Genomic DNA, 14,997 nt, shown 5'->3' with positions numbered 1-14,997 from the left:
CATAGCCATCAGCCTCTGCACCTGATTGTACTTGTGCATGCTGCTTTCAAGCCTTTGTACTGGGGGCACTGACTCGCAAAGGGGAGTCGAAGCTGGTGCTTGCAGAAATTTTGGTGACCTGTGCTCTTGTTTTATCCTAGAGGAGATGTAGGTGGAAAAACGTAAGCTCTACGGATGTGCTCTCCATCCTTGCTTCCTTCCCACATCAATCCTCAGGCCAGGGGGACTCTACAGCTACCCCATTGCCTGCTTCCATCCAGAGCAAGGGCAGTCACCAAGCACATATTGATGGAGCCTTTCCTTCCTCTCTCTAGGCTTCAGTTCAAAGGAAGAATTGAATCCGAAGCCACTGGAGTCCATCTCCCAGGGGAACCCAAGTACGTACTTCAGACTTAATTTCATAATTAAGCAATATCATTCTAATAATTATACAGTGCTAGAATGCATTCAAATTAAAATAGCAAAAGGTTTTCAAGAAAGCCTAAGAAACCCGAGGAATGCATTTTTTCCTTGCAGAGGAACAGTGAGCGCTGTACACCGACCCCTCTCATACACATAGTGGGGTTTGCTTCTATAGGAAAGGAAATAACAACCAAGATTTAGCTTACCTGCACAGGGAGATGGTGGCTGCTCACCGCTACCTCTTCTGGGCAGTATCAGCTCCACTTTCCTTGGGCATAGAGCTTCTTTCAGGGATTTTGATGGTACAGGACAACAAACCCATGTGTTGGGGCCAGGGTTAGATGAGCAATTTGCCCATTAACTCATCTTTAGAGTGGAAGGAGAAAGAGGGAGCAAGTTCTGAGTGAAGATGTGGGGTTGTCTGCCACCTCCTCATGGGAAACCGCCCTGAGAAGGGGCTTCACACTCCCACCAGCGCCTAGGTCCTCTCTTGCCCATCCTCCAGCGACTGAATGCTGTCTCTTGCAGAACTGTCATTTCAAGGTCTCTTTACATTAACAACTACTAACCACTGAACCAAATGTCTATATATTCCCAGGCACTTCTCCTAATACTTAGCAGTATTTTTTTTCCTTATAAATAAAGAAGAGAAGGGGAAGGATCTGCCTTATAGACAGACCCAACTGCACTGCAGGAAAGCAGAACTCCATGTAGCAGAGACACAGGCAAGCACAGCTGTTTCCAGCAGTTGAACTGAAATAAGTCACACCAAAATTGAAACGCTCATCCTGTTCTAGGATCATAAAAGCGGTAATTCAGATCTTGCCTCCCTGTAAAGCAGAAAGCGCTCAGCTCCCTACAGAGCACCTTTAGCCGGTGCTCTTGCAGAGTCCTGCTAATGTTCCAGCATCAAAATACTGCTGTTGTCTGACTCCTCCCCAGAAATTAAGTCTATATGTAAGTGTATGTAAATCTTTGCATGCCCGGAACCTGCTGGCTAACAAACCCCCCACTTTCCACATATAGAGCATGGTGTAGCTCCCACTGAAGGACAAGAAACCGAGGAAAGCTTGGCTGTTAATTAAGGCATTATTTGTTGTGGGTTCCCGGCCTTGCGTCACGATCTGCTGCGAACGAACGCGGTTCTCAGTCACGCTTCTATAACTCAGCATTATTAAACCTAGAAAAACAGACAGCTACAGGAGAAAAAATTGAAGGTAATGAGATGGGAGGCAGTTGCATAAGCCAGTAAGAACAATCAGCGCTTTGTAGCCTTCGGGCTACCTAATGATTAAAATACACTATTTTGGACAATCTGATTTCCATCACCAAACGGAAATCAAGAGATGGGGATGACCCAGACACCGGAGGGGGAAAATGTTAATTAGCGCTCTGGTTAAGCCAAATTTCAATCCCGCTCCTGGTTGCGGCCTAACCGATGAATGTTTTACTATTAACTTGCAGACACGTAAAAGCAGGCTGGCAGCGATGAAGACAGCATTCACAGAAGCACAAAGATGAGGCTCATCTATGTCATTAGAGGGAAGAGGTTGTTTGGGTGCAGGCACAGCTTTTCTAGAATATTGTTTTCAGCCCAGAGAGGCAACACAATGCTGCTGCTGCTGCACACACAGGTACAAGCCCAGAGCTACATGCAAAGAGTCCCCACTTAGTCTGAACACAGCAAGTGAATCATCATCCCCCATTAGCTCCAGCCCAGAATGAAGTTGTTGAATGATTTTCATTCAGAAGTGCAGAGTTGCCAGGATTGCTGTCAGCAGCTCCTTGAAGAGACCCCACATGTTCTGTGCACTGAGGCATCCCCGGCATCACACATTTTAGGAACTGAGTGGGTCTTCCCTCCCTCCTGAGCAGCATTAACACAGTGCGTAAGGAACTAACTGCTCCTGTTACATCCAGTATACCAATTAAGTCCACAAAAGTATAACCAAGGAAATCCCTGTAGTCTGTGCTCTGCAGGTGTCCAGACCACAAAATCCAAGTGTTATGCCTGGCTTTACAAAATCTCACCACCTCTAGGCTGTGAATAAAGGGGGCTGAGCCCAAGCCATGGCTTTGAGGGAACATGGTATGAGCCAGCTTGCTCCTGCATGGCTGACCTTTCCCCCCTAGCCTCCAAACATGGTACTCCCAAAGCTCACCCTTGGGAGCAGCCTCTTGCCCTTTTATCACACAGACAGGCTTGGATGTTGTATGGGAGAAAATCATGCCAAGGACTTCAGTTACCAGAGAGCAACACAGACTTGAGTCCCCAGCTGTGACTTGTCCTTGTCAAAGGCCTTTTAGTAGAGCTTGCACAGCAGTACAAGCCACTGGATGCAGGCTTTTTAAGCTTTTGCTCCTCACAAGAAGCACAGCTATCAGAAAGGACTAAAAGTATTCTCTGTGTTTCTGTGTCTCTCCTCAGACTGCAAGATTGATTTGTCCTTCTTGATGGATGGGAGCTGGAGCATTGGTAAACGCCGCTTTCAGCTCCAGAAGCGGTTCCTTGGTAACGTGGCTCAAGCCCTTGGCATCGGCAGTGCTGGTCCTCTGATGGGCATCGTTCAGTACGGGTAAGAGCTTCTCCCTTTGCCACAGGGCACAACCACACACTGGCTGCTGTAGCTCTGCAGCTGACACATGCTAAACGTCTCACTCCATCTTGAACTCAGGAGCCAGGTAGCACAGACAGGTCCTACAGCTTTTGTATTGTTACATGTGAACCAGAAAACTGACAGCTGCTCTCATTTCTTCTTTCAGCGATGACCCTTCCACAGAGTTTAACTTAAAAACTCATACCAACTCCAAGGACCTAAGAAACGCCATTGAGAAAATCCCACAGAGAGGTGGACTTTCCAATGCTGGTAGGTGATGGGGCTGCTTGCACATCCTCAGCTCAGGGAGGGCTCCAGAGCCTGAGCTGTAGAGAGCCCACACCTCACTGAGTGTGGAGGCTGTGACTGAACAGTGCTCACCCCTCAGGCAGGGCTGGAGAGCAAGTACCACTCTCCATGACCTTCCTGTGCTTGTCCAGGGCACTGTGAGCACATCACAAGTGGACAGGATTCACCTTTCTCCTCAAGAGCAGGACACGTCAGGGATCCTTGCTAACCCAGCTTGTCACCCTAGCCCCTATGGGATACAAGGAGGGGATGAATGGGCTTCAGTATAGGAGGGCACAGGAGGCACTGGCACTAACACCAGCAACCTCCCCTCCTGCTTGCACAGCCACTGAAACCACTTTCTCCAGCTGCTGGCAGGGCTCCACAACTTGAATCAGCTCTCTGCCCACCAGTTCATGAGGTATTATCAGGCAGAGTGCTTCCAGACCTGTAACTCATCCTCATCTCCTCTCTTATTCCAGGGAAGGCACTTTCATTTGTTAACAAAAACTTCTTTTTGGATGCTAATGGAAACCGAGGTGGAGCACCAAATGTGGTTGTAGTGGTGGTGGATGGGTGGCCAACCGACCAAGTGGAGGAGGCCTCCAGGCTGGCCAGAGAATCAGGGATCAACATTTTCTTTGTCACTGTTGAAGCAGCTACTGAAATTGAGAAGCAGAACGTTATCGAACCAAACTTTGTGGACAAGGTACTTACTGGGCTGGGCTCTGGCCAGAAGCTTGGCTCTGACTGCATCTTCCAGGCTGTTTCCTTCAGGGCATCTCCCTTTCCTTCTTAGCACTTACGGTTATTTCTTGTCCTACTTATTCTGTACTGAGGGCTCTTGTATGAAGAGCCAGGCAGCAATACTGAAGTCAGAACTGGGATGAAGCCAGTGAAGTTCTGGTTTGAGGTGCATCATGGAGCAAATGGCTTTTTGCTGACTAAACACTGGCACAAACCTGCGGCCATACTGAGGTGAGAGTTTCTACACATACACAGTGGCATGACAAAGCACAGTTGCAGCCTGAGCTTTCCACAAGCTGCCTGCTGCGCATCTCTCACCCGGCAAAGGCCGAGGACCCCTGTCAACCTAATGCCAGCGTTGCATTTACAAGTGTCCCATACGTGCAAACACTGGGACGTTCCCAACACAGGCGCACCCCAGTTGTTCGGCTATGCTGGATAACTGTTTCCACTGTTGACCTGATGCAGGTTATTTTTGTCTTCCCTGTTTCTGCTGCTGTGTACTTCATGGTAGCACTTGGAAAAAGAGTAAATCCCTGCCATGTGCAGCAAAAAGAGAGAACACAAGCCTTGAGCGATTTATATTTGGCACCAATGGTTGCTGTCTGCTTAACAGTGCTTCAGGGCAAGCTGGCACCCAGTTACGGCAGGAGGTATCTACCAAGTGCCAGACAAGGCTGGGCTCAAGGAAGCAGGGTCAAGTTATCTGGTATTTTCAGAAAACAGATGCCCATCTGAGCTGTGTTGCTCTGCCGTGAAATAAATCTTAAATGAGTTCCAGGGCTGCTCCAGTGAGCTGTGCTGTCTCTGGGCAGCATTTAATTGGATTGTAGTCTTATTTCCATTTAATGTATTTAAAAGAGCAAAGCTACAGTGAGTCTCTGCAAACCTGCCAAGGACACAGCAGAAGTGGGAGTAGAGTGGGCTCAGAACAGGAAGGTGAAGAGGGAATGGTGACTTGATATTGCTGTATGGTAACACTAAAACAGCAGCGACACAGTAAAGACAAGAGCAGGACATGGTGAGAAGCCCATGCTGTTGGGAATCCTAACTCCCTTGGATCTGTTAGGCGACATGCACGTCAAGACCAGGCACCGAGAAAACAGTGCCTCTGTCTTGAAACACACACACAGAGAAAGTTGATACATAAAGCCTGCCTTAACAAAATACTCTTGCCCAGAGATACAAGCATTAGCATTTAAAAGGTGCTAAAGCCAAGGACAATGTGATCCAGCTTGTCCCCCACTACCTCACAGTGGACTTCTCCGACTCCCTCTTCTGTGCCACCCCTAATTTCTACCCCTACTCCCCTAATTCCCACTAACCCTACAGAAGACTCCTGCAGATCTGCTCCCTACAAATACTGAGTTATAAAGACCTGTTTTACTACGTAGCAGTGCCAGCATAATCTTTATGGGCTTTTTGCATTTTTACCAAAATTTCCTGGTTTTTGTTTAGAAGAGTATGGACTCAAGAGTAACCCAACTTTAGTCCCAGTTTCAGTTCAAGGTGGTAGGCCTTGTTAGCAGGCAACGTTTTCCTTGTTGTCCACTGACAAATGTACAGGTTCCCAAGATGCCCACTGGAGCCACACTAGCAGCAGCTCTGGGATATGGATGCTTTTTCTGTGAACAATATAACTCCTCTAAAACGTCCTGACAGGTGGCAAACTCTCTTACTACATTTCTTTTGCTACTAGAATATGAGCTGCATCCCACAGCTTTAAAAAAAGGCAGGAAAAACTGCCTCGTTACACAAGTATGTGTGATGTTAGTGACATAATTTCCCAGGGAAGCAGATGGTGACTGGAGGAGAGGCCATTTCAGACTCCAGCATTCCTCCTTCCGGGAGCCTATATTTACAGTTTAGCTGCACACCCCAGCTGAAACAGGCAGACCAAATTTCCACAGCATTCATCCTTGTGTTGCCTTGCAGGCAGTGTGCAGGACAAATGGTTTCTACTCCATCAACGTGCCCAGCTGGTTCAGCCTACACAAGGTGGTCCAGCCCCTGGTGAAGCGGGTCTGTGACACCGACCGGCTGGCCTGCAGCAAGACGTGCCTCAATTCAGCTGACATCGGTTTCGTAATCGACGGCTCCAGCAGCGTCGGCACCGGCAACTTCCGCACAGTGCTGCAGTTTGTAGCCAACATCAGCAAGGAGTTTGAGATTTCGGACACCGACACCCGCATCGGGGCTGTTCAGTACACCTATGAGCAAAGGCTTGAGTTCAGCTTCGACAAGTACAGCACGAAGCAGGACGTGCTGAACGCTATCAAAATGATCAGTTACTGGAGCGGCGGGACCAGCACAGGAGCAGCCATCAGCTACGCCACAGAGCAGCTGTTCAGCAAATCCAAACCCAACAAACGGAAGATCATGATTCTCATCACAGATGGCAGGTCTTACGACGATGTCAGCGTGCCGGCCATGGCAGCTCACCAAAATGGTAAGCTATTCTCTGCTACCTGCTCTCCTCAGGTGCCTCAGCACCAGAGAAATGCAGTTTGATACAATTTGAAGACACTGGATGAAACTTTGTGAAGGAAAAGTAGCATCTTAACCCTGGGGTCTCATTGAGCTCTAACAAGACCAGCATCTGTTTAACAACTTAATGAGGAACTTCAGGAAAAACAAAAAGCAACAACCAACCAACCAAAACTAACCCAGTGACAAATCCAACACACATAAATCTAGCAAAAACCAGCTATGTCTAGGAGATGTCAATGGATTTCTACTGTCTTAGTTAGACAAGAAGCCTCCTTTAGCTTTCCAGTCAGGACAGTCATACATCTTCCAACACAACTGTAAGGTATTTGCATCAGAACAAGAACCTTTTGCTCAGGAGCCTGTTGTTCAGACCCAGAGCAGAAGCTTGACTGTTGTTTCAACCTTTCTGTTCTTGGCAAAACATAATCCAAAAGTACAAACTAGACCCTTCCTCCAATTGAAAATATCATTTTCATGCAGACAGTGAGCACTGAACTCACTGCCCACATTTTTGTGGCCAGGCAGTTATGTCTTATTGTAACTGTCTTTGTACCGGTATTGGTCTTGCATCAAATTTAACACAATGACAGCTTTTTTGCTCATTCTAAACTGTTTCTTTTCAGGAGTTATAGCTTACTCCATTGGAATTGCTTGGGCAGCCCAAGATGAACTGGAAGCCATCGCAACGGACCCCGATAAGGAGCATTCTTTCTTCGTGGATGAATTTGACAACCTCTACCGCTTCGTTAATCAGCTCATCCAAAACATTTGCACAGAATTTAATTCCCAGCCACGGAACTGATGGACTCAGGCAAGGCAGGACCTGTGGGCACCAAGCTGAAGGCACACCAAGTGCCACAGGAGTAATGCCAGCCCCCAGTTCAAGAAATACTGGAGGTGTTTTTCTCTGGCACTTTCTAGTCAGCAAGGTTCATTGCAGCTCTGTCCCTGTGCATGATAGCGCTCTGTGTAGGCTGTTCATTACATTTTTCTTTCCTTGCGGGCTTCAGAAATTCTGATTTGGATGGATAGCAAAAGAGGCAGTAAACATAGCGGAAATAACTGGAGCTGTTTGAAAAGCTGCTTCCAGTCTAGAGCCTTGGCTTATCCAATTCCCAAGTTCGGGCACACACAAGCTCCTTTAAAAGCACCACCTCCCTCCTGAAGTGCCCAGGTTCCTTCAGAGAGCAGCCTCAGCTGCTGCAGCAGAAGCACCTCTGTGTGGCACTGCCCACCAGGTGACACCCAGGGCAGGGCTGAAATACCAGACACCTTTTTGGGGGGAAAGGAGGGCACATAACTCGAATTTGAGTACCTCCTTAAAAGCAGGCGCCCTCTCCATACAGCTGTCTTGCCAGCAGGTTAAGCTTCAGCTAGTGTGAACTCAAGCATTGAGATTTATCCAAACTCAGAGACTGGAAAGCAAGTGAGAGGAACAAGTCAAGCTGTGGGATCCTGCAGTCATTTGTCAACCCCAATAAAGCCCAAAATCCACAAAGCAGACAACACGCAGAAACTGCAATCTAGTCTCCTACAGCACTGTATTAGTATTTGATTTTGAGAAGTGCCTTTTCCCTTTAGCTCTGTTGCTCCACTCCTGTACATCCCAAGGCCTGCAAAACCACAGGAGAGCTGCCAGGACAGAGGATACACTGAGAAAAATAGTGGGTTTAAGTTGCTTGCAATCAGAAAAGCATTTGAGACCCACTGCTCTATCGTTAAACCACAGCTCAGAACAGCTCACAGCAGTCTCTAGTGTGAGGAGAGCTATTCAAAAGCCATTAACAGGATTTAAGAGGTAAGTTCTGTATTACACACTGGGAAAAGCAGCATTTTGAGCATTTACAGACACCCGTTTTCAGATTTGGGATTGACTTCTGTTTTATGGATTGATTTCAAAGTGAACCTATGACAGCCCTGGACTGTTCAAAACATACGGTTGTTTCTGAAGGGATGAACTAGCTGTATCACTGTCAGTAAGGGAGGAGCGACACATTAAAAGGGCCAAAAGAATTGCACTTTGGTTAGGAAGCAGCCGTTACTGGTAATGTTTCCACCCAATATAATTTAAGAAAATATGTTCATTGAGCAACGTTATCGAAGGAAATGGGCGGAGTTCCAGAGCCAATAGAAATGTGCGCGTTCATGTACTTATGGAAGTTGAAGCCACACCGCATCAGGCTTGTGGAACTAAACACAAACTGGGAAGGAATTAAAACTCAAATTTCACATCTTACAAAGCAAGCTTTTAATAGCATTCCTAGTTTTAATAGCCATGACCCAGGATGTTTATTATTAACATAAAAATGTTAATTGAAGTGAATTGCCATAAGGGAGACTCCTTTCCAACAGTAAAAGTAGCACAACTGTTACATTTGGAAATACAACTGAAGTAGCCCCAAAATTACCCATTAATTAAGCACAATGCAAACTATTGAGAATGTTAGGAGTCTACATGGTCTCCCTGGTGAGGTAACATAAATCAGGCTGTGGTCTCTTCTAGAGGGCCCTTCAAACCAATCCTGCACGAAACAGTGGTTTTACACAGGGAAAGTTCAGATCTTCCCCTCAGAAGAAAAATTCAGTTCCAGCTTTTACTGATCATCATCAACACCACAATGCTACCCAGACAGAAGACACAGGGCACTTCCAAAACAAAGACAAAATATATTTGTACACAGAGTTTCTAATGCTAATCTCTGCTGCTGCACTTCAACAGTGATAGCTTCCTGGCTGCAAAAAAAAGTAAAGATAAAGGATAGAGAGCAATGTAGAAGCAGAGCAGCCCTGATACCCCCATCTCCTGACCCACCTCCCTCACTACCATTCTATCGGAAGCATCTTTCTCTGTCAAGAAGGGACATTACATGGGCTGGACAAAACTCAGAACGCATAAACTATATTCTTGAGGACTTCAGACACAAGATTTGTTGTCTGAAAACCTGTTTGCTTGGGGTTTAACTTGGGGCTAGCTGAGAAAAGGCTGAAGTCTTAACTTTTAGCTACTCTTAACACTGTGTTTTAATTTTTAATGCAACATTACTTTTTTTCCATACTGGCTGTACTCACGGAGCACAGAAGATTGGTCACTCTGCAGAGACTGCCCAGTGTTTGTGCTCTGCTGAAAGAGCAGCACAGAAAGCTGAGGAACAGTTAGAGCCACACATGTGCTTTAGGATATGCATTTTAATTTCTTCTGAAAGCTTCTACTTCAAGCAATGATAGCCAGCTTTCAAATGCTCTTTCACAGGGAAGTTGCACAGCTATCCTCTGTGTCAAGCATTTATAAAGGGCTTTGTTGTTGTTTCAATCTTAAAGAGCAACTATGGCACTTGGTTGCCAAAGTGCATTTTTATTAACTTCTCAGGATGACCTTGGAATTGTTATATCTAAGTGTCAAAGTGGTTTAATGTTTAATCCAACTCTCATCTACACTTAGATGTCATAAACACCACAAACTTAAGTGTACACCTCAAAACTTGTAAGAATACACCCTTCCATTAACAAAAGCAAGCACAGAACACTCTTCTCAATCTTCACTTTTCATAGTAATCAAAATATTTTCCATCTTCTAAAGTCTCTACTGTTTTATTAAAAAAAACTTACATATAAATATTCATAAATATTCAAAGAGGTCTATTTGTTTGAAGAACGCAGCAGAACTCCTTCTGTAACATAAACAAGCTGTTCTGAACTTATCAATACAAAGTGCTGTATCTTTTGCAATAAAATTGTCCCAAAGGCATATGCAGTACATGTCATTTTGTACGTGCTAAAAAAATATAAGCACCAAATATTGTCCATGCCATTTTAGTTTCCGAGATACAGCTGAGGCTCTTACTAGATTATGGAAGAGCTAGAAAAGTTGGTAACACCCCAAGTGTTTCAATGTTGTCCTCCTTTTACATGATCAACTGAGAAAAAAGCCTAAAGTGAGCTAGCAGAGGAAGGGCCACTAAATTACCTACCAGAGGAGTCAGTCACTGAAGCAGTGTAATGGCTGAAAGGCACTAAATCATATGTATTTTCACAAGGCTGCATGCTTTCTAGTCTGCAGACAAGATCACATCTTATTTGGAACCAGACTTTGTTTAGAAGCTGAAAAAAACCAAACCCCAAACCCAAACCACAGTCTCTACACAATTTCTAGATGCAGGGATGAATCAAGAGGATCTATATGCCCAGACACTTAATACTGGGCCACTCAAATGCCTGACCAGTGTGGTGGAACCTGCCTCCTGGCTGAGGCACCCAGGAAAGAAGGGCACCAAAGGGTTGGACTTGGAGGCCAGCAGCCAGCCAGGGCTGGAAGCTGTCTGAACTAGTCACCCGACACATAGCCAAAGTGGGTTGTCTAGGCACCCTCTCCCCAGGAAATATGCGTCTTTGCATTCAGGAGCTGGACTGGTGGCTTATCACTGCTCAGCAATCACAATGCATAACACCCACCTGGAAATAAATACTGACATCCATGGATGTTCTGGAAGATTCTGGAAGCTCTATGACACCACCTCTTACCTCTAACCCCAGCATCAGCTACTCACATTCTGCATGAATGACCCAATTAAATGCAAAGTTCAACCATCGCTTCAGAGAGAGGTAACTCAGAGTCCTGTTTCCCAGCAGTATCTTACCTTGCTGTCTCAGAAGTGGGACACCCAGCACCCCTGCCGTCACTGTGCCACCCGGCACAGAATGTATCACCTGCTGTGTGCGCCCTCCTGCTCCCCATCTGCTGCCACTTTGCTGGTCACCAAGAGGAGGGTTTCCCCACGGCCACTGTTGAATTTTGCTTTTCTGACAGGTGGCGGATGAGCTTCTCATTCCTCCCCACATTCCTCCCTCCACAGCACATCAGAGAAACCGTTCCAGTAACCAGGAAAAGCTCTGGGGCTAAGCAACCAGACAGGAATGACCCAATCTAAGCATCCTTAGTAAATTTAACACCCTACCTGAACACCTAAACTCCACAGAAAATTATAAAAGTTATCTACTTGGCAAGTCAAAACAAGCAGTAAATACCAGGAATATTACCTAGACACCAAACACTAAGTCAGTTTTCTGTGGTATGCATACCTTACACTACTTCACAGTTGAACAAAGTAACTCTATCATCCTTCCAGTTATTTTTCTCTACCCATCAGCAACATTACGGAAACAACTTGATCCCTACTCTTTTCCATTCCCATCTCAGTTTAAGAAGTCTTACACAGTTCCAGGCCATCTACATTTGCTAAATCACCTACATATTGAAAACACTGCAAGTTCATCTATGTAGCTGACTGCCTCAAATTCCTCAAAGTAGTCTTTTTTCCTTATTAAAAACGTAAACTAGGGCGTGTCACAGGTTTTAGCACTGCATCAGCTAAATCACAGTCAGCTGTCAGTCACACTGAACATCAAGAGACAAAAGTAGTATTTTTAGCACCAATTTAACTTCTTCTCCAAGTTCTAATAAAACTCAATGCAGTTCAGTAACTCCAACACTCACAGAAATTGCTTCCTTTTAAGCACAATGATAAATGGTAGTTAAAAGTTTCACCATATGGCCAAAGAGAATATACTCACTTTTCTCACACCCAAATAATTTTGGAGACCTATCTTGTTCGTAGAATCATAGAATAGTAGGGGTTGGAAAGGACCTGAAGATCATCTAGTTCCATAGGCAAGTCCATAACGATATTAAGGCCTCCCTCATAGGAGATCACTCCCAACATTTTTTGTGAAATCTTCCTTCTCCATACCTCAGGAATCTTCTACTGACTCTCTCTGGAGGCGGAACACCAGGGTGAATGCAACTGTATTGTCATTTCGTACAGCAATTCCCCCTTTCCTTGGAGTGGGGATGAGCAGGACTAAATTGGACGGGTTATTTTATCTACCATCAAGAAGAGATGAGAACTTTGCTTATCCCACCTACAAGCCTAGAAAAAATGGGATGGACCCACTAACAAGTTGTTCTGCTCAGTTCTGTGTAGGTTCCCATACCACCCCCTCAGCAGCGCTGCTCTGAGCATCTTCCTGTAGCAATGCAACTACCATCTGTGATGTGTGGTCTCCTCTCCCTCATCCTCTCCCCAAGGGCAGAACCATGCACTTATTTTTATGTTACATGAATGTTATCCCCAGGAAGTGCTGCGTCCTGCTGCGATCCATGCACCGCCAACAGACCAGCTCCTGCACAACCGCACCATACCTGCTCCACATGTCTCTTCGCCCCATGAAGCCACTGGGGACTGCATGTCTAAGGGCATGGTAAGATGTAGGATGCCAACAGTGCCAACATGGCAGAGCAGTACAAAACAGAGACATATGGAGAACAGAAAAACTGAGACACTACTGTGAACAGTAACACGCTGCACAGTTCAAAAGGAAGTTCACATAAAGTTACACCATGCCCCTCCAAACTTGTCTAAGTGTACTTCTCCCTCCTAGTGTATCCTCTGGGATCACATCTTGTGATAAAATATACTACTACGAACACAATACAAAATGTTGAAAAATAGTATTTATTAGCACCCAATTTACATAATTACATGGTACAAATGACACTTAACTGCTGCTGTAACATTAAATAAAGCTGCTTTTAAAAACCATTGCTTATTTCTGGAAGTCCATGTGATTTTGCTCAGCGCAGAATGCGGGTACAGTATATAGCTACCCCACTTCACTACTGTCATACCAAATACAAATACCTGCATGGTTACCTCAATGTGGTCTCATTTTAAACAGCACACTAACATAAGCAGATATATATATAATTTTAATGACAAAATATTTACTTGACTTATTCAAGCAAGTGAATGTAGCTTTAAATATAACCTATCCAAGAAGTTTCACGGAATATGAATTGCAGTGAAAAAGAGAAAATTCAGGGCTGCAACTGAGAGCTCAAAAATATAGTGGTGTAGTTAAAAATAATCTCCCACTGAATTTTCAATCTTTGCCATTTTAGATATTTCTCCAGGATTTTAAAGTACTGAACTTTAGTAAGAAGTTTAACATTGAGTGTCTGAAGAAGCACTTTCATTTAAAGCAAAAACTTACACTTTTTCTAATAAGTGCTTATCAAATCTTTGGAGAACGAATCACTTTTTCACTTCTATCATGTCCCATGATTAAGAAGCCTTTCTGAAATCATGAAATACGTTAAGTTTACAGATGTTTACTCTCAAGCAAACTACTTCTTTCACAACTTAGAAAACAGAATTTCTCACTTAAAATAGCATTCACTTTTGTACGACAGTAGCATTCAAATATGGTAATTTGGTGGTACTGAAATTCTGACACAAGACACAGCCTTGTACTGAGCCACACACAAAAACTGACAAGCAGTCTGTTACTAATGAGTAAGTATTTCTCATTTGGACCCACCACTCTGCAAGACACCTGAAGCCCCAACATTGTTTCAAAATCATAACCTCCACATAATTCTGAAGGGGTGTCTTAATTTCCTGTAGCTCTTTATACACCAGTCACAGTAGCCTTTACAGATCAACTATCTGTCATGAAAGTGACCCAAAACACAAGAGGAACAACTCTAATGACTAACATTTAAGTGGTTAAGACCTGTAGCATCTTCTCCAGAAGAGAACTGTCAGGTTCAATAGTTATTCTTGTAAAGGGGGAAAAAAGCATATTAATATAAGCAAAAAAATAAAACCGAACTACAGTCCATAAGGCAAAGAAATTTGTATTTTTAACCTGACAGTTTCTTTAAAAAGAACTGAAGATATTTATACAAAATACAATGCAGGTAGCTGATATGCTGACAAATGTCAACAGAAAAATCTTACAGCAACAAAAGCCTTCTCATGGATTTTCTCCTACAGTTTTTTTTCAGATGTGTGATTCAAGGACAAGATAGCACAAGACAACTTTTCGGTCTGCTTGGGCTATAAAGGTACAAGAAATCATAAGCAAACATGCTCAGTTTGCATTTCCAGAAAAAGTGCTAACACCTAGAGACAATTTTCAAAACCTATGCATGTTTGTAATGTCTGACTGCAAGGAAACAATTCTAGGAGCCATATATCTGAAAACAAGCTATATTCAAAAAGCACTATATCTTGATGACATGAAGAATAAAAAAATAAATTCTTGATGGAAAAATATTACCTTGAAGTCCACTGTTTATCCCGTATACAATGTACTTGGCTGCTTTCAGTAAGTAATCAAAAAATAATGAAAATATTTGGCTTGGCAACAGGTTATCCCTTCCCTTTCAGAACAGTATAAATCCAGCCACAGAAATCTTTTTGCAACATCCCAGTTTAATATTCTGGTATGAGGACCAAGGGTTTCTTGAAATAGCAGGGAAGTAATTTTGAGAGCCTGCAATTCAAATTGAGGAAACACAAGCAGACCGGGCTTGAGGACCTTGTAAACACAAGGCTTTCAGCAGCTTAAAAATGCATGTGCAGACATGGTTTTAAACATGGGTGTGATCTCCCAGGATCACAGCATGGCATGG

The 14,997-nt window shown here is 44.3% G+C and overlaps 1 protein-coding gene across 1 annotated transcript in view; it reads left to right on the top strand.

Annotated features, from left to right (window-relative positions):
* The window catches only part of VIT (vitrin), a 36,290-nt gene extending 26,854 nt beyond the window's left edge, over positions 1-9,436 (top strand). Inside the window, exons 13-18 of the mRNA XM_061471072.1 lie at positions 315-377; positions 2,831-2,978; positions 3,166-3,269; positions 3,770-3,996; positions 5,970-6,483; positions 7,148-9,436. Coding sequence (XP_061327056.1) covers positions 315-377; positions 2,831-2,978; positions 3,166-3,269; positions 3,770-3,996; positions 5,970-6,483; positions 7,148-7,326 — 1,235 coding nt within the window. The 3' untranslated portion in view covers positions 7,327-9,436. The remainder of the gene's footprint in view (positions 1-314; positions 378-2,830; positions 2,979-3,165; positions 3,270-3,769; positions 3,997-5,969; positions 6,484-7,147) is intronic.
* Positions 9,437-14,997: the final 5,561 nt, after the last annotated feature.

The sequence above is a fragment of the Pezoporus flaviventris genome, unplaced genomic scaffold (genome assembly GCF_033815535.1).
Source record: "Pezoporus flaviventris isolate CSIRO_AGI_PZ_B2104156 unplaced genomic scaffold, CSIRO_AGI_Pfla_v1 ptg000066l, whole genome shotgun sequence".
Lineage (NCBI taxonomy): Eukaryota > Metazoa > Chordata > Aves > Psittaciformes > Psittacidae > Pezoporus > Pezoporus flaviventris.
This window is presented reverse-complemented; position numbering and strand designations above follow the sequence as displayed.